The sequence below is a fragment of the Hyperoodon ampullatus genome, assembly GCF_949752795.1.
Source record: "Hyperoodon ampullatus genome assembly, chromosome: 13".
Taxonomy (NCBI): Eukaryota; Metazoa; Chordata; class Mammalia; order Artiodactyla; family Ziphiidae; genus Hyperoodon; species Hyperoodon ampullatus.
The window spans coordinates 42,484,571-42,505,094 of record NC_136926.1 but is presented as its reverse complement, the minus strand read 5'-3'; the positions used below and the strand labels follow the sequence as shown (position 1 = coordinate 42,505,094).

The 20,524-nt window shown below is 38.8% G+C and overlaps 1 protein-coding gene across 2 annotated transcripts in view; it reads left to right on the top strand.

Moving 5' to 3' along the window:
* Nucleotides 1-20,524, top strand: part of ZNF521 (zinc finger protein 521) — a 265,231-nt gene that overhangs the window by 20,757 nt on the left and 223,950 nt on the right. For both annotated transcript variants that reach the window (XM_079718024.1, XM_079718023.1), the window contains exon 2: nucleotides 8,922-9,101. In XM_079718024.1, the coding sequence (XP_079574150.1) occupies nucleotides 8,922-9,101 (180 nt within the window). The remainder of the gene's footprint in view (nucleotides 1-8,921; nucleotides 9,102-20,524) is intronic.

Here is a 20,524-nt window from a genome sequence, read left to right as displayed (position 1 = left end):
AATCTCTTGCACTAGATTAAAAAGTTAGCTGGTGTGATTGTGATATTTCTGTCCAGTCTGTCTCCAGCTTTGGCTTTATTGGGATTGTGGATAAAAGGCAAAATCTGGGTGTGAAGATAGTGAAGAAAGCAAGTCATTAGCCTTGGATGATACACCTATTTTAAAGCCGAGATAGCAAGTTCACCTATGGGACTGGCTCCACCATGCCTGATGCCTGGCTGTCACTGAGACAGCTCCCCATTTTCTTAGGGTCACAGTCAGTCCTAAGTCCTCTGAATCCTGTTTCTGGGATGCCTCCCATGACCTCCTTTCTGCTATTGATTTAGCTTGCTCTCTTGGACTTCTTCCCTGCATTATGTCAGACCCTCCATACTGGTCTCCCTGCTTCCAGGTCTGGTCTCTTTCCAAACCGTCTTCTTAATCACCAGTGGGGCATCTCTCTAAAATGTAAATGCGATCAGTTGCTCTCCTTAAAATCCTTCAATGATTTTTCATAGCGCCAAGGTTAACATTTGAACATTTAGTTCACAGTAGTTCCTTCATGATCTTCCCAATTTTCTAGCCTTGTCCCTGCCACTGCTCCCCTTTCTTTCCTCTCTATCCAGAGCTCTTCATCTGAGTAACACAGAAGAGCTTGCACTTCCTGGAAAGCATCATGTTTCGCATCTCTGCCTTTACATATGTTTCCTCTTTTTGGAGAGCCATCTTCTACTTGCCCTCAGTGCTACCCATTCTTTCTTTCTTTCTTTCTTTCTTTCTTTCTTTCTTTCTTTCTTTCTTTCTTTCTTTCTTTCTTTTTTTGCGGTGCGTGGGCCTCTCACTGTTGTGGCCTCTCCCGTTGCAGAGCACAGGCTCCGGACGCGCAGGCTCAGCGGCCATGGCTCACGGGCCCAGCCGCTCCGCGGCATGTGGGATCTTCCCAGACCGGGGCACGAACCCGCGTCCCCTGCATCGGCAGGTGGACTCTCAACCACTGCGCCACCAGGGAAGCCCCATTCTTTAAAACTTAGCCCAATTTTGCTACTCTTTCTGTAACATTTTCCTGCTCCGCACCATCTGATTTAAAAGCCTGTGGGCTGGGCTTCCCTGATGGCACAGTGGTTAAGAATCCGCCTGCCAAGGCATGGGACACGGGTTCAAGCCCTGGTCCAGGAAGATCCCACATGCTGTGGAGCAACCAAGCCCGTGTGCCACAACTACTGAGCCTGTGCTCTAGAGCCTGTGTGCCACAACTGCTGAGCCCGCGTGATACAAGTACTGAAGCCCGTGTGCCTAGAGCCCATGCTCCACAAGAGAAGCCACCACAATGAGAAGCCCATGCATTACAACGAATAGTAGTCCCTGCTCGCCGCAACTAGAGAAAGCCCGTGCACAGCAACGAAGACCCAACGCAGCCAAAAATAAAAATAAAAATAAATAAATTTATATATATATTAAAAAAAAAGCCTGTGGGCTTTTAAAAGTCTGTGAGCTCCTCCATCCGAGCAGTTATCCCTCCTTCTGCAGTCGTTGGTTTACTCATCTCTCTCTCCCCCTTCCCCAGTGCTTGCCAGCTCTTCTCATGTCATGGCACACGCAGAAAAATGATAAGTTTTGAAGGAAACACTTGGATAAATGGAGAGGCAACTGGCCTGCAGTTTCCAGTTATCTCAAGCTGTACGTGGCCGCTTCGAGGGTGGAAAGGATCAATATCCTTGAACACCTGAACCTGCTTTTGACCCACTGGTTGGGAAACTGCAGCAGATTGCAAGCTCCTTGGGACAAGGACCAGGTCTTAGACCTTGCATCTCGAGGGCCTTAGCCAAATGCCTATTACTGTGTGGGTGCTCAGAAAATGTTTGTTTACTGAAGGTGTGACAAGGCAACCACAGTCACTCCAATTGAAGGTTAAATGACTAAGACAGGGATCTGTTTATAAATACTCTGTATGAAAGTTGGAGTGCTAAGATGGCTTTGTTCTAAATTTCATGTTAAAGATAAAGAGAGATGAAGAAGAGGAAAGAAATTTGAGTAAGATTCCGATTGGAAGCCAAGAAACGTTTTATTTGGTTCCAAAATGTGCATGTATATTTTTTGTTTTGTGTGTTTGTGTGTTTTAACCTCTCCCCAGGCTTATTTCCTCCCACTCAGCATCCTCCTACAAGGAATTTCACTGTAGAAAGAAAAGTGGTAATAAATTCATGTTTGGCATGTGCTCCTTCATAATAGTGCACCTGTGATATTTCTCTTTGGTCTTCAAGGATCATGATAGACCTGTAGGACCTGTAGAACAATCAAGCAAAACCACAGAAATTCTAAACTTCAACTGTGTGATTCTGTTTAACATAGAGATAATTCTTTTTGTCTGAGAAGATTTTAGAGACAAAGGAGAGAACAGTACATGAAAAGGTTTTTTGTTGTTTTGTTTTTTCCCTTTTTTCTATAAAACAATTTAATAACTTTCACAGAATAGAGTGGTTAGAAGATAAACACTGCAGGAAAAGTAAAAAGAGCACGTTTTGATCCTTGACCACTTGAGCTCTTTGGACCTGCTGGCATCAGCCAGGTCTCAGCCTGGGAGGGCTGTCCCTGTCCTGAAGCTAAAGTTCCAGGAATGTTCATCCTTGGCCACCTCACTGATCGCTTTTGTTTTTGTTTCCTTTTGTTTGTTTACCTTTTCTTGAGAGTAGAAAAAAAGTGAGGTAGCAGAGTAGCAGGTGGGTGTGGGCCAGATGGCGCATTCCTTCATTAGAGCCTGCTCGAGATTTTATAAACAGTGGACGATTTATTTTCCCTAAATCTGTTTTCATCTTATGGGATTTCCAGTGAGAATGCACGTGTAGAGCCCAGAAAGCACAAAATAATGATCCCACCCTTTGGTTTTTGAAAAGGAGGGATGCTCCTCGTTAACTCTCGGTAAACCGAAGGTCACTTTTCCTCTGTTCTTATAAAGTTATCAAGATACACCAGTTGATGGGATTTGAACATACTTGGAGGGGAGGAGTGCTTTCAGACATGGTTTGCTCTAAAAAGGAGTAGTATCTGGTTTTCTTTTTAGGTGTGGGACTTCTAAAGATGTCAGTAAACCCTAGAAGGCCAGTTGTTGTGACCACATGTGAGCTTTAAAAACAACATCATTCTCTATGTCTGCGTCTTTATTCCTGTGCTGCCCCTAGGTTCTTCAGAACCATTTTTTTTTTTTAGATTCCATATATATGTGGTAGCATACGGTATTTGTTTTTCTCCTTCTGACTTCACTCTGACAGTCTCTAGGTCCATCCACCTCACTACAAATAACTCAATTTCATTTCTTTTTATAGAGAATGGACTTGAGGATATGGGGAGGGGGAAGGGTAAGCTGTGACAAAGTGAGAGAGTGGCATGGACATATATACACTACCAAACGTAAGGTAGATAGCTAGTGGGAAGCAGCGGCATAGCACAGGGAGATCAGCTTGGTGCTTTGTGACCACCTAGAGGGGTGGGATAGGGAGGGTGGGAGGGAAAAGCAAGAGGGAGGAGATGTGGGGATATATGTATACATACCACTGATTCACTTTGTTATACAGCAGAAACTAACACACCATTGTAAAGTAATTATACTCAAATAAAGATGTTAAAAAAAACCAACATCAGACAATTCATTATTATTTGCACAAGATTATTGTTAACTTGAGGTGCATCATTTGTAGTCATTTGGGGACATTTGAGTGTGGAATGCATTTGTTTAAATTATTTGTTTACCTGTTCACCATAGGGTTCCTCAAAATAAGACCTGGGTTATAGTGCTCTTTTTATTTTCAGAAGATATCCTTGGAAGAAAAAACTTAGGCAGCTTTCCAAAATAACAAAAACATATTTTTACCAGTCCACTAGTAATGTAGTGTTGAGGCCACTTTTTCTTGAACATCTTTTTTTTTTTTTTTTATAGTTTTAGGTAATTAAGTTCCAGGAGGTCATGGTCATCACATGTTCTTTTTTTTAAGGCAGTATGCATATTTTAGCTGTTATTTTTGAACTTACTGGCACTATGTGGGTTGCTTTAAGATTGAGTAATTCATGCCATGGTTGTTTAATTTGGTGAAAAGCTGGCTATGACCAGAGAACAAACTATAAGGAAATGGTCCAGTTTTAAGTTTGTGTTTGTGTTTGAGTATTTTGGGTTCATTCATCTCTTGCCAATCTTAGTTGTTAAGTAGTCTTCTTGCGTTCATATTTACATCATCCTCAGAACCCTGTGTTTCTGCCACTCTTATAAAAATGTACTGGTTTGTAAGGTAGAGCCTCATGCTTAGAGTCAACCAGGAAAAGCCTCATTTATATCTCCAGCGAGAAGGACAGAGGGCCTGGACTGCATACTCACTGCCAGAAGTTTTTATAGTAATACTTTGTATCTAGGCTCTGGCTCTTACCATTAAATGTGCTTTTTATAGAGTACCAGGTTATAAATGTAGTGTAGCTACGGCATATTAATCTTACTGCAGAGATTTAATGAGGCAGTTGTTTTGCGATGGACAGTACAGGGAGCAGAGAGCAACAGAGTTTTACTTTACCACTGAGCTGCAGAAATATTCCTTGCCTGGTAATAATTATAACCACATGATCCCTTAGTTTTTCTTTCTTTTGCCAGTGCTTTTCCATGCAAAAGTGGCTTGGAAGGAGGTCCATTTCTAGGCAGTGAAATGGATTGGAAATTGGGCTGTTTTCTCAGTGGTTTGACATTTTAACTTTGATCAGGCATGGGATCCTTGTTGTACAGAGAGAAATATGTAGGATGAGTTTCAAGAATACAGATAGTCTTTGCCAGTCCACTGAGATGGGTTTTAGATATTCATTACTTTTACTTGACTTTTATATAGGTTATAAAAAGTAAATGTGGTGAAACCTCATTTTTACACGGACAGAACAGAATTTCTGCTGGTTGGCCTCAAATTGATCCCACACTTGAAATTAATTGAAGGCCATGCATTTATGGCCTCCAACACTTTTAAGCCAGTGCAGTTTTTCATTTTCCCCAAAGTTGTAATTTTATTAAACCAAGTTGTAGCAATAACCACCCTTACGAAGAGGAGGATGAGAAGAAGGAAGGAACCACCCACCAGGGAACATAATAAGGGGAAAAATTACACTTCTTTTAAATTTCCATTTACAAGTAACGTTAACAAAATCGGAAACAGAGAGCTGCCATTTATTTTTACAGTAATAGTTGTGTCTTTTATCTGGGTCTGAACACTTTCAGTCCAGTGCATCATAGGGACCCTTCTGAAGGGATGAGCCTGCAGGTTGCTTGGGCAGAGGTCATTTGTGATGGATGAAACGAATCTGGGTGGCCTCCTCTAGGGCAGAGAACAGAGTGGTGCCTGTGGCTATGATGGGGTTTGTGGTGGCAGTGCAGGGGGCTGTGCGGATGTCTTAAAATATTGCCCTTTGGGTGGATTTGTAGTACAACAGTAGAGTTGGAATAACAGCTGTCCGTCCTGCAGTGGTGTTCAGGTTGGAGCAGTGCTTACAGGGACGGACCTTGTATTTATAACTCCTTGGGCTGAAGTCAGAGGTCTGAATGGCTAGCAGAGCAGTACAGTTATTTCTTATGACTGGCTCTCAAAGGGCTTTATAAAAACTACATAACTAAGGCCATGTGCAATTATCGAAGTGTAGCCGCCTGTGGGAAAGAAATGGTTGACAGTGTCAGCTTTCTAGAATCTTCCTACCTCAACTGCCATTAGGAATGGAAACTCCTAACGGAAATGAACACATCTTTTGTTTTTTTTGTTTTGCTTTTTTTTTTGGCTGCGTTGGGTCTTCGTTGCTGTGTGCGGGCTTTCTCTAGCTGCGGCGAGCGGGGGCTGCTCTTCATTGCGGTGCGCGGGCTTCTCATTGTTGTGGCTTCTCTTGCTGCGGAGCACGGACTCTAGGCAGGCAAGCTTCAGTAGTTGTGTCACGTGGGCTCAGTAGTTGTGGCTCGCAGGCTCTAGAGCACAGGCTCAGTAGTTGTGGAGCATGCGCTTAGTTGCTCTGCGGCATGTGGGGTCTTCCCGGACCAGGGCTCGAACCCGTGTCCCCTGCCATGGCAGGCGGATTCTTAACCACTGCGCCACCAGAAAAGCCCTAAACCCATCTTTCGAATGGGCAAGAAAGAATTCCTCCTGGATGTGGAGGTTGGCAAAAAAAAAAAAATCTACTCTCAGGGAGAGAGTCTGGGTTTCCAGGACTCATTGTGCTACACCAAAGCATCATAGGCTATAATCGCACCCACCCCCCAGAGGGTCCCTCTTACGTGGTGACCTAAAAAACAATTCGCCAGTTGGCTGGAGCTTGCATCCTGAAGTTGCAGCAGAAGTGAATAAGCTTGACTGACTTCAGCCCCTGAAGGATTCTATCTGTAAATGCAGAAGTGGAAGCAAAACCATTTTTTATTAGTCTTAAAATGACCCTCATTTTAATAACTAGCCACAGTGTCAGAAGCATGGACTGGGGTCATTCTTTAGTTGTTAAGAGCTAAAACATCATGCAGGCTTTCCTATTTGTTTGATATTTTTGATTTGGATTCGTGTAAAGTGTCCATATCCTTGAATAATAAGGGAGGCAAGTTCTTATCATTTTCGCTGCATACTACTTAAAGTATTCAGAGTGTCTCCTTATTTAAAAACAAACAGGCCTGCAAACTTGATGCATAGCATTTAAATAATCGTATTAAAATTCAGACCTAGCAGCCACATTTCTCTGAGTGCTGTCAGTTTTATGAGAAACTGGAAACTCATGCTAAACAACCGAGTGTTCAGTGTGCGCCTGCTGCCTTCCACCAAGTGTTTAACGGTGTGCCGGCCAGTTCACCATAATTGGGACAGTTATTTGTTTTCCTGAATTACTCTAATTTGGCAGTATTTTACCACTTGTTTTAGCTTGTTGGAGCTCTTTGAACCATTACCTGTTTCTTGTGTCTGTAGCTCTAGATGAAACATTTGAAACCAGCAAAGGCAAATGTGATGGATTATACAGTGTCAGTTTTGGAAAATGTAGGCACGTAGGTGCTTTTGAATTTGGAGATGACTGGTCTGTTCCTGTTTACAGAAGAAATACCAGTAAAGGACTTTTTAGTGTACTCTTTTTTTTTTTTTTTGTGGTACGCGGGCCTCTCACTGTTGTGGCCTCTCCCGCTGCGGAGCACAGGCTCCGGACGTGCAGGCTCAGCGGCCATGGCTCACGGGCCCAGCCACTCCGCGGCACGTGGGATCTTCCCAGACCGGGGCACGAACCCTCGTCTCCTGGCGTGCTGTGCTGGGCAAAGTACAAGACAAACGAAAAAGAACTTGTGATTACTCCCCCAGGGACGAGCAGTCTAAACCCCAGTATGTTGAAATGGGTACTGCATAGAGTGTTGAGATAATTTTCCAGACGGCAAATCAACTCAAATTACCAATTTACTTAAACACGTTTTTTAGGTTTTTTTGAAAATAAACAAACAAAACTACTTGCTCTTTGATTTGGGAATTCTGCTTTTGTTTTACAAACCCAAGAGATTATTATATATGTTGAAATGTAAGTTGATTTTGGTATATGTGAACCATTTGAAGGGTGGTGATATAGTTAAGTTTATTGCAGATGTGTAGAAAGGCTTTGGAATAACCGCCAGCCAAAGGGGAGCACCGTGACTTGTAGAAATAGGTTCGCAGAAGCACGTGACATGCAAGGTAGCAGGAAGCACTTTCCGACAGCGGGCAGTGGTATGGTGGCACTTACTGACTTTTCTAAGAAGTCTGGGCTAGTTTGATTCTGTGAATTCTGTATCGTAACATTGCAAATATTTATCCTCCCATATCTAAAAAAATTGACTACAGGTAACACATTACATATTTCTTAGGTATCTGGATACAGTTCTTTTGTAACTGTTCATTGAAAACTCTATTTTGAGACATAATTTATTTCTGACTTTGGAGGACTTATTGCTATTAGAAATGAATGTCCCGTAAGTTGTCACAGATTGTATTATCCTAATTTTCCCTAAAGAGGCATCTTCTCTCCCTCTATGCTTTCCTGCAAAGAGGAACAGTGACACTAGAATGTTTGGGGATACTTCACTAAAATGAGGCAAAAGACAGCATAAAGAAAATCACAACGTATTTATTGAGCCCTAAGTGAAAATATTGCATGTGTTTTGCTCTCTTATTTCCCCTCGCTCTTTGTGTATCATTCTTAGGGTTACAATGGCACTATTTTTAGTTTTCCTTCTATTTAGCTTTTTGAAACTGATAATGCGGGTTCAAGTTGTTGACTTGATTATAATTTGCAATTGCTCTTTGTATATTTTGTTTCATTTTTTGATGATTTTGAAAACAAGAGGCATACCAGTACATTAACACTTGAATTGGTGCTTGCAAGAATGTTATGCTGTGTGGTAGAACTTATTTTGCTATTGCTGTCTAACAAATAATGGGGTAACTGTGTGTTTTGACCAGTTTATAAGTAAAGGTCAATTTTGTGCCTATGGTAATTAGCTTAGCTTACTCTAGACTTTTGGCTAATTCTGTTAATTTCCTGTGAAAGAGTATATTTAGCAGAAAAGGAATTCATTCTCAAGCACAGTGGTTTTTCCCTTTGCATTGGAGACTGTTTAATTTTAAAAGTGATTTATCTCCCTCTTGTAAGCAAACAAAGGCTGTAAAAAAATGTCAAAGTTAACCTTAAGTGTGGCAAATTATTTGAAAGAGGAGCTGGGAAAAGGGCTGCATGTTGGAGGAGAAAAGGAAAAACTCCAGTCATCACAAACTGACAAATTTTAGGGAAGTCTCACTTTTGATGCTTCTGTAATAAAATCTACAATAAAGCCCTCCTAGTGCAGCTTCAAGGAAAAAGGTGTTTCTGGTTTTGGTAGCAAGATGAAGCGCTACTTTAAAAGAACCTGTCTTTAAACACCATACTTACAGTCTTGATTTTTTTTTCAGACCCCAACTGTGAACTTGAAGACAAGACTGAAGATGGAGAGGCAGCGGACTGTAAGAAGAGGCCGGAAGATGGTGAGGAGCTGGAAGACGAAGCCGTGCACAGCTGTGACAGCTGCTTCCAGGTGTTTGAGTCACTGAGCGACATCACCGAACACAAGATTAACCGATGTCAGCTGACAGGTAAACACACCTACCACTTCTCATCTTCTCGTACGTCTTCTCTATTTCTGGTTTTTCCGTTTGTTTCTTGTTTTTCAGCTGACAGGTAAACAACACTTGCCACTTCTCGTCTTCTCATACTGTTCTATTTCTGATTTTTTCCGTTTGTTCCTTTTTTTGTTCACCCCCTCTTCCAGCTGTTACATTCTTCTACTTGAGTACCTAGGTAAGTCTAGAAGCGCTTTAGAAAGAATCCCAAGATGATGGTTTACGGCAAACTCATTGTCACAGTCATCCTTAGATTTTGAATTGTACCCAGATTTTAATAGCTAATGGATATGTTTTCATTTCCTTTTTTTTTTTTTAAAGTACCGTGATACCACGTAGATACAGAGCCTAACATTGGGTGGCTAAAATGAAGTTTAAAAATACCTTCTGAATAAGTTTTCACAGAAGTTTAGCGTGCACGAACTTATTTTAGTTTAAATATCATCTCCTCAAGAGAACTTTCACTGATTGGTCGTTCTCTGCTGAGTTTGGTGCCTTTTTTGTGTTCCTATAAAGCCCGATGCTTATTCTTGAATATCACAGTATTCACTGCATGTGTTAACTTTTCCATCTCCCTCATTAGACTGGAAGCTCCTGGATGGCAGGAACTGTGTCTTATTCATCATTGTATTTTCTGAGTCTTGCACAGTGCCTGGCCCACAGAAGGTGCTCACTAAGGCACAGAAGCTATTCTGCTATACATTTCACGGGAAGAATCAGATTTAAAATGACAGGAAGCATAATGTGTTCAAGTTAATGGCTGGATAAAAGTAAAACTCAGTTTACCAAGTTTCTACCCTCTTTAAAAATATATCCTGCAAGAACATACTATATGAGGCAGGGTGGGACATTTTAGATAGATATCTCTTTTTAGATTCCTGTCATTTTTCTCTTACTGATGATACTGACACTGCTCCAGTGTGTGTGTGTGTGTGTGTGTGTGTGTGTGTGTGTGTGTTTGTAGATCTCTTACTCTATCTTATTTTCCAAGCACAAATCTTTCTTCAACTAACCATGTATAGGAAATGTATTTATTAGACAAGTGGTTCTCCAGCTGTTTTCCACTGAATATTGATATTTTTGTAAGGTTTTAATAGGTGTTCCATTTTAAGCAGGTTTCCTGAACAGATTATTATGGAACTGTTGGATTAAATCCAGTTAAATAGGCTTCTTTATTGAAGTGCACTGTGGCTCTTCAAAAAGGGATTGCAGTGAGTAAGTTTATTAGGCCATAGACTCTCCTCTCTTTCAGAAAACCCATTATCGTTTTTTTTGGAGTATAAGTTTGAAAATCTGTGACGCTTATATAAGCATTGCTATATACATATTTTTATGAGTTTTGGTAACTTTTATTTTGATACAATTCCAAACTTAGAGACAAATTGCAAAAACAGTGTATATAAATCCCATCTACCACTTATCTGATTCACCAGTTGTTTACATTTTACCCTACCTGATCTGTCATTGTCTCTTCACTAATTTTTTTTCTTAGTCATTTGAGAGAAGGTTGGAGACTTTACACCCTTCTAAATATATTTGGTGTATTTCCTAAGAACAAATATAGTCTCTTACATGGCTATGGCACACTTATCAAAGTGAGGAAAGTTCACATTTAACACAAAGAATACTGTTATCTAATCCACCACCAATATTTAAATTTCAACAGTTGTCCCAATAATGTCCTTTAGAGGTTTTTTGTTTGTTTGTTTCATTTTCTTCTCATCTGGGATTCAGGATCATGCATAATTTTTTAATTGTCATGTCTCTTTTGTTTCCTTTCACCTGGAATGGTCTCTCATTTTTTGAGGAGTACCTGCCAGCACTTTATAAAATGCCCATCTATAATTGGGTTTGCTTGATGTTTCCTCATGAGTAAATTCAGGTTACATACTTCCATGGCAGGAATGCCACCAAAGTGATGCTGTGCCCTTCTCAGTACATCAGATCAGGAAGTACCTCATGTTGACTGTACTATACCAGTGTTGATGGGGTTAACACTGAATACTTGTTTTAGGTGGTGTCCGCCAACTTTCTCCAGTGTTAAAATGTTGCCCTTTTCCCTTTGTAAATAATAAGTAATTTGTGGGAAGATGCTTTGACACTAAGTAAATATTTTCTCTCATGAAATCTCCATTTTAGCTTTATAATTTTTGTATTTATTAGTTGGCCTTCTGCCACAGTTTCCTTTCTTATTCATTCATTTATTTTTGTATTCGTATCACCATGGGCTTTTGGATTTGTATTTTATTCAGTGGGTCATAATTCATTACTATCATTATTTTGATGCCCAGATTGCCTGAGATTTGGCCAGTAGGAGTCCCCTCGAATGGGATTCTGGGTCAGTTTAATGTCTCCATCATTATTTGAGGACTGACTCAGTTTCTGCTGCAAACAGATACTCCAGGCTCATCATGTTCTAGTCCTAATCAATCTTTTGTCCAAGGAACCCTGGTTCCTTTAAGAGGACAAAGGTATTTAGAAATCAAGATATGGGCACTGTGTATACTCATTGATAGAGGTATATCGTTGATTATAAACCATATCAGCAGACAGAATTTAGGAAATGTATATGTGTGTTTAATATAATACATGTATAATATAACTTATAAAATGCATGTATATACAAATATATACACATATATGTATTTTCTCTCTCTAATAAGAACCACATGTTTCTATTGATACCTCTAATCCAATCCAACATTTGAGATACATTCCAATCTTTTTTCTTTCCATACTTATTACTGTCCTCTCTAGCAGTGAGACACCTAGCTTCCATCATCCTCAATATATTTACTCATTTCCTGAGTCTAGAATACACATTAAGTAGTTTCAAAATTGCTTACTCATATCACCATGATAAGCAGACCAACTAACTAGAGTTTAATAGTTGTTTATAGTTATTAATGTTATAGTTTATAGTGTAACATTTACATACAGTGAAATTTGTAGATCCTCCATGTACAGTTTGATAAACTTTAACAAAATACATATACCCATGTGACCCATAGCCCTCTTAAGATAATTTCCTGCATCCTAGAAATTTCTGTTCTCTTGACCCCTTTCTAATCAATAATGATCCACCAGAAGCAACTAGATTTTAAGTTTTTAACTGTAGATCTGTTTTGCCTGTTCTAGAACTTCTTATAAGTACACACAGTATGTACTCTTTTTTTGTTTCTAGCTTCTTTTGTTCAGCATAGTGTCTGCAAGATTCATTCATGTTGTGTATATGAGTAATCTGTTCTTTTTTATTGCTGAGTAGTATTCCATCACATGACTGTATCGTAATTTTGTTTTCCATTCTCCTATTGGTAGACATTTTGGTTATTTTTAGTTTTTGGTTATTGTGAATAAAGTTGTCGTGAACCTTCCTATACAGGTCTTTTTGTGGATATATGTTTTATTTTTTGAGTTAATAAGTAGGAGTAGAATTGCTGAGTCATGGGGTAGGGTATATTTAACTGTATGAAAAACTTCTGCATCTTTATCACAAGTGGTTGCACCGTTTTACACTCTCACCAGCAATGTCTGTGAGTTCCAGTTGTGTGTCCTTGGTAACATTTGTGTTGCCAGTCTTTTTAATTTAAGCATTCTGTTGGGTGTGTATAGGTATTCTTTGTGGATTTATTTGCATTTTCTAATTCATGTACATTTAATTGACTTCATTTAATTCATTTTTCCTCAGAATGTGTAATTTTTGGAAAATCCCATTAAATGCAGTTAGTATGATTCTATTTTCAGTGGAATAGCTTTAAAGGGAAGCTTTACTTATGTGGAATCAACACTAACATTAAGGTGAAGACATGGGAATCTAACTGATATGGCCAGTATAAACTATGCCAGCAAGAAATCTTACCTTGGGTGAGAGTGGTGTATCTCTCATGTGAAAGATTAACTTTAAAATTCAATATTAAAAAAAACTTGAAGTTCTATTTAGTGTTTACTTTTTATTGAGTTCCTGCCATGGAAATATCCTTATGTTTAGCTCTGTGAAGCAAAACAACAATAACAACAACAAAAGAAACATTATTCCTGGATAACTTTATATATTATACAATAATATATTTCTTTATATATTATACAACTTTAGTATCAGTGCAGAAAATGCTGGATTTTCAGCACATGGTATGGTGAAGATAATATCTATGGGTTAAATACTTTTTTCTTCGAAAACCTCAATCCCTAATAAAATATTTGGTTTATTTTGATCTTAAGCTTTCTAAAAGCTTAGAATCTAGTCTGTGCTCACATCATTTTTTCCCACAACATTTTAAACAAAGGAAAGAAAACAGAGTCTTATTTGTGACTTAATGAAACATTTCAGGAAAGGTACAGCTGATGGATCTTCGTCCTGTTTATTGATGTTCAGGGTGATTTCTTGGGGAGGGTGGTAGATTGATGAGCGGAAAAGCAGAAGTGGAGGATCAGGGAGAAAGCAAAAGGGGGAGAAACAAAATCAGGAATCCTTCACATTTGTTTAAAGTGTTAAAGTTCAAACTTGAGTTAGCTAAGGGTACCCTTCAGTCTAATCTGGAAGAGATTAAAGACACTGGCAGCATTTTAATTAAAAAAGTAACATGATGCCTTTACCTTCTTCCTTGATTAAAACCTTTTACTCTAAGTTAGGAGGTCCGACTTTTCCAAATTTAGTTTCCTGCTGCTTGAGTTTACTCTTTTCTTGGTGCTTCTTCTTTTTTCTGGCGGACAAAATGCTAGTTTAGCAAAGTAGGATATTTCTAGTTGTTTTCTTTTTCCCTTTTAGTTTTACTCTTTTTTGTTTTTTTCTTTTTTCTTTTTTTTGTCTAACTTCATCTAGCCCCATTTGTATCTTTGCTAATTTTCCTTTGATTCCTGTCCTTGTTTCAAGACTCTTAATTTCCTTGTTGTCCTTATATCTCCCCTTCTTTTCTCTCTGGCTATTTTATGGTCTCTTGCTGTTTTCTCAACTTTCTTCTTTGCTCCCTGTGGCTTCCCTTCTGTTAATCTTGAAGTCTTTACTTACATGTGTCGATCTATCCATCTAGACCAGAGCCTGAAAACCTTTTGGTGAACAATTTGTATGAAGAAAGAGGGAATTCCTAGTAGTGTATAGGAGGGTTAACTATAGAGTAGAATTAGGAGAGAAAAGTCTTAAAACTTGCTGATTAGCAAAATAACACAAAATGGAGGTATTCTGTGGTCTCACACCTATGGAAGTCAGTCAGGGTAGTTTTGTTGAAACCACCCTGAACTGGTAAAAAACCTACCCTGAGATTCCCATCCCTAAATGAGTGCTTTCTTGGTAACTTGAGATCTGTTCTTTGGTGACTCTCATACCCAAGGGTGAGCTGCTAAGATGAAAACTGACTCACTCCAAACAGAAAGTTTTGAAATCCTGGTATAGTCATGCCAAGTGAGCCTAGACTAGTCCTGGCCTTAGGAGATGAAGGTCAAATATGGACCAAGATGATCAATTTTATTTTATTTTATTTTGCCTGTGCCACGCAGCATGTGGGATCTTAACTTCCCTGACCAGGGATTGAACCCGTGCCCCCTGCATTGGAAGGGCAAGTCTTCCCTGGACCACCAGGGAAGTCCCAATATGATCAATTTTAGACTCAGATTTGAAAGTCAGCTCAGGGATCAAGTATGCCCCAGGTCAGTTCATGAGTAGGTACCAGTGACCTGGACTGAACTCACGGACAGCAGATCCAGCATCGGCCCAGAGATCTAGGGGGTCACACACATAGTTAATGGAGTTCATCACTGAGGGGAATTCTGGAAGCTGGGCACTGTTCTGGAGAAGCATCCTGACCTAGGAAGCAGCAGAACAGTCCCTAAGGATAACGAGGTACAGGGTGGCCCTCTTCTTTGTCTCTCAGGGCAGCTGTCCTCTAGTCTGCAATCCAATATGTGTAAGTAAATTATATATCATCCCTGCTTGAAGGAATAAGGGGAAAGGGGGAAAAAAATTAAATCCCGCTCTTCAGTTGTAGCAGGAGATGCAAACCACCTGTCTTGCCCCAGCCATGCTGTCTTTTTCCTGGAGGCTGAGAAGGGAGGGAAATCAACACTCTAATGCTGTTGGGACTCTCTGATGCAGAAGACGGATTATCAAAATATATATTTAAAGAAGGAAAAGCACAGAGAACCTCTCATTTTACTAATCCACAAACCCTATCATTTCTTGCTATTTCCCTCAGGGAGTAGGGAGGGCTGGAAGCCAGAGGGGTCTCATCACACTTCTCAACAAAGATTTAATAGCAGGGTGCTATGGGGAAGGCTGAGATTACGGAGACTTTATTATGCTTACAAAACTGAGTAAGAACTAGCATTGTAAATCATCAAAACTAAGCTTCACTTAACAGGATAAATGTGTAAAGTGCATTTGGTAATACTGTATGCTTGTTGTTCTGAGTCATTTTTCTCTTCTCTCCTGCTAATTTGCAAACTTGAGTTGTCTGTTAAGTGTTCTTTCACATCATTAATGTGAATTGCCTGGGTATAAATGCAGAAAAACTAAACAGCATTGTATTAGTTCTTAACCCTCTGGCCCACTATACTGTTGGTAAGATGAGTAGGTTGAGGCGTGTGTGACAGCAAAGCTGTTGTAGTTTGGGGGAAAATGTTTGTAGAACAGATTTATAAAACCCTAACCATATTTGTGGCTCCTTTACAAATATTGATACTGTACGGGTTCACATTTTTGAAGAAAAAGAACTGAACCAATGATTAGATACTGCATCAGTATAAAATAGTATGTTCATTTAATTTGATTTAAAAAGTTAAGAGACTCCCTGGAAGCTTCACACAGATTTTGTGAACTGAACATTTTTAGACATCTGGATTTTTTTTTTTTTTTTGACTAAAGAATTTAAAGAAAAAATGAAAGTGATTGAACATGTGTTATATGGTTGTGGGAAATTAAAGACTGGTTGGTTCCACTTGACAATCAAGTACCCTAACAGCGAGTTCTGTTGGCAGTGGGAATAAGGAAAATGAGTGTTTTATGGAATGAAGCATCGTTTTCACAGAAGCATATTGAAACTGTTTTCAGAAAATTTCTTTCCGTGTTCCTTTTCAAATCTTTAGTTGAAATAAATTACATGAAATAAATGTGATATTTTAACACTTTAGTTTATATTAATTAGGTTCAAGTCATTATGCCTTTGATTTGCATATTTCTACATTAATTTCTATATTAATTCATTATTCATGCTTTGTTATTAATCATTTATATATAAATTAATTATCTATTTCTATATTAATTAGGCTTAAGGCACTGTATATTTTATTCTCCTATGTCCCTCTGTTTTGATCAATTTCCTGTTTCCTACCCAAAATATTTTCTTAGTGTTTTTAGCCTACTTCATTCTTCAAATCCCCCTAAGCTCCCAAAAGGCAATCTCGTGGCCTCCACTGATTCCATTCCCCAACCCCTTCTCCACATGCTTCTTATTTTTCAGACCAGTGGTTTCCAAACTTTTTTGATTAAAAAAATGTAGGCTGCATCTTCATAATACATACTTATCAATATATTACATAGATGCACATATGATACAACACTCAAAAAACAGAAATTGAAAAATGAGGTGAAGATGAAATAAATAGGTTTAAAAAATAAATTTATGTTGTTTTGAAGTTCTGGTCTAGATTCATTTATTTTGACAATTTATTTTAATGGCTGTGCGAGCTAAGAGAGCTATCTCAGAAAACCACGAAGAGAGAACGTATGTTATTACACTTCTTGCTGAGGTTCATAGCTATCGATGTTGGCTATAGCCACCATATTTCAAATAACTTTCCTGAAATCTCAATTTTGTTTTGCCAACTTCTGGTCACATCTGATTAAATTGTTTCTTTCTTCCGTCCTTCATCCTGTGGCTGACAAAGAGCTTTTACTAGGAGTAGAAGGGCTAGACTTGCCATTTTCTTGTTGATTATTTGTGCACAGCTATCAATATCCTGCAGTTTCCTTGCAGAAAACTTTAAAAATCACTTATCAAAACTTGAGGATTGTGTGTGAATTAGATTACTTAACATTAAACAAGATGATCCACAGGTCTGTTTCACTGGGCACTATTTTGAGATGTGGGAAGGGAGTGGAGAAGCAAGGGCACCCAGGATGACTATTTATCTTCTCACTCTCAGGATGTTGGGTGGCTATTTATGGCTGATGTCCCTTCTGATTGGTTGCTAAATATTCAGACGATCTTTTCTACCCTGGGATATGTACCCTATATTTCAGAGACCACTGTTATTGACTACCATTTACTTCATCATGTGAAAAACAACTCACCAAGTCTCTGCTCCTCTTGGTTTTAGAGAAGGTGGTGTGGCTTGAGTGTGTCATTTTCTTGGTCTGGCAGGACCATGACTAAGTTCTTCTATGAATTTACCAGAGAGAAAGCAATTGTCCATAATTGGTTCCAACCTCTGAGCTGTTGGTTGAGTGAGCTCCTTTTTCTAGTTTTGGAGGAAGGGTCAGTTAAACTATTACCTGCTGTAAAAGCTTTGTTGTTTCCACATTGATTTTGCTACAGCAGAACTTTGATATTAGTATTTAGTCTACTGTCTTTTTCTTGATATATTTGTTTGTGAAATTCTCTACCAAAACATGGATATAAAATAATCATTTTCAGGTCCATTATTGTCTCGAAGCTTTTGAATGATTTTGGGCATTGTAATCGGGATTTATAAAAGGCCTTTACTGATGAGGTACATTTTCCCACTATGAATGGTGTGTTATTACATGTATTAATTTATTAAAATTAAATAGCTAGAATATTGAAGGGATAGTTTTTTGGTTTTTTTTTTTTTTGGTTTTTTTTTTGCGGTACGGTGGCCTCTCATTGTTGTGGCCTCTCCCGTTGCGGAGCACAGGCTCCGGACGCGCAGGCTCAGCGGCCGTGGCTCACGGGCCCAGCCGCTTCGCGGCATGTGGGATCTTCCCGGACCGGGGCACGAACCTGTGTCCCCTGCATCGGCAGGCGGACTCGCAACCACTGCGCCACCAGGGAAGCCCGAAGGGGTAGTTTTAAGAACTACTTCTCTGTATTTTTGATGTGCATTTTAAAATTAGGTGTTTTTACGCTCATTCTTGATAGATTATCTGGGCAGAGGATTATAGGTTGACAGTTATTTTTGTTCCACGTTATGAAGATATTACACCATAATGGTGATTGCTATTGTTTTTGTTGAGCTATCTATAGTCATTCTAATTATAGTTCTTTTGTGTGTAATTTGTCTTTTCTGTTTAGTTGGATTTTACATATTCTCTTTGATTTCATGTTCTGAAGTTTCACTAAAATATGTCTAACTGTGGGAAAAAAAAATAAAAAAATAAAATGAGGTGTTTTTACTGTCAGCCTGTTTTAATAACTTGTGAATCACAAGAAAGCTACTGATTATGAATGGAAAGTTTCTAAAGGATGAAATCTCTTAGAAATAGAAAATACATGGGTAAATTCACTTTATTTTTTACAAGTAAGAGCTAAGTGGAGAATATCCTGTATTAGCTATAACTATTTGCAAATTACCTGCTCCTTGATTAGTTTGAGGTTTTTGAAATTAGCATTTTGAAATGAATAGAACTCAAGAAGCAAATTAACATTATTTGTCTGTGTATTAAAAATGTTACCTTTGGATGTCTTGTGGAACCATCACTGTTTTAGAGAAGTGGTCTGGCCTTAGTTGTATAATTGATAATGAACATATTATCATCTAATTCTGTGGTTTCAGGATTTATTTGCCAAAAATTGTAAATAAAATATCAAGAACACAAACCATGGGAGAATATCTTCAAGAATTTCCACCATGTCCTTGATGGTCATTGATGATAATTAAAGCTGTCAGTTTGTCCCTGTGGAGAAGTGTAAAGATTATAAATGAAGGGCTGTATTTGGGATGTGGAAACAGTGGGGCCTCTTTTGTGGGGAAGATGAATTAAAAGAAACCAACTATTTCCTCGGCCCTGTGCAGCCATTCAGTCTGTCTTATAAACAGGGTGATGTTTAGGTATTTGGATACAGTTGTGTGCACACGAGAGCTCTGCCACATGTAGCCTATTCTCAAATGTGAAATTCAACATGATAAAACTTAGGAGATTGAATTTTTACAGTTTTGTATGACTGCACTTTTCTTTTTTTACATTACTCTGCTTAAGATGCTTGTGACCAATATCTACTTCCTTTATGAGGTAGTGAGTTGATAAGAAAAGTGGACTATTTCCCCATCCTTTCTCTTTGTGTGAAGTCTCTGGCTGGGGATCTTGTCTTTGGGGAATGGCAGCAATGTCACAGAGATCTATGACCTCCTAATAGGCCTTGGGAGGGGAAGGCAGGACTCATTCTACACTGTGCCTCAGGGCTTAGTTCCTTTAAACTTCAAGGAATTGGATGGAACTCTTCACTCCTCCTCTCATTCAGCTTTACCTTCAGGGGAAATTGATCGATTAGAGGTGATTATTCCACAAACTCTGAACCCTTTTCCCCTCTTTGTTCCAACTGGAGCGCCTCAAAGTTTAAAGGGATTGTGTCTCCTGGGTGAATTGTAGAATGAATTTAAATAGATTATTGGGTAGAACTCTTTGAACACACATTAAAAGTGCTGAAAAAATATATTTGGAACTGAAAGAAATATGGGAAGCAAAAGGAGAAAGTAACATTTGTTTCAAGATAATTATAATGTAATTATATGGGATATTTTTGAGCACATGATTAGCTGTTAGAATGTAGAATCATAGTAGTGCTTCAAACCAAGAAAATAATAGAGTCAGTGCAACAAATCGACAGTTGTACAAAATCTGGATGGCGACTAAGACCCTAATAGGCCCAAAGACAACCGTAAATGACTGGGTTTATATATGTCCTCTGTTAAGCACAGCAAAAGTCTACTAATTGATGGCTTTAAGTTTTTTCTAACTTCTTTGTTTAACAACAACAAAAAATGATCTATACCTAATTCTCTTTTTGCATGTGTGATATATTTGCCTTATCGGCACTATGGACCTTATTTGAGTTATATTTAATACCACATCAATTTAATTTTTCCCCCTTTAAAAAAATCTAACTCCTGGACTCTACCTACCCACAGAGCAGTATTAGCTCCCCCTGGTGACTAAATAAAAATGTAGACAAGGATGATTGTGGTGATGAGCTTCATTAACTTTAACTTTTAAATGCATAATTCGTATTAGGATGTATACAGTTGGCAAGTACACTGAACTGTTTTCCAAGAAAAAATTCAAATTAGTCTTGAGAAATGTCCATTTTCATGTCAGTTTATTTACATGGTGAAGCCTGGTCTATCTTATGTGGCTTTCCTGGAGTTCTGCCCATTTTAGTGACACCGAAGCTCGTGGTTTCTGATGTGGGAGATATTAGGACAGAAGGCAGATATTCAGATCTTCTGTA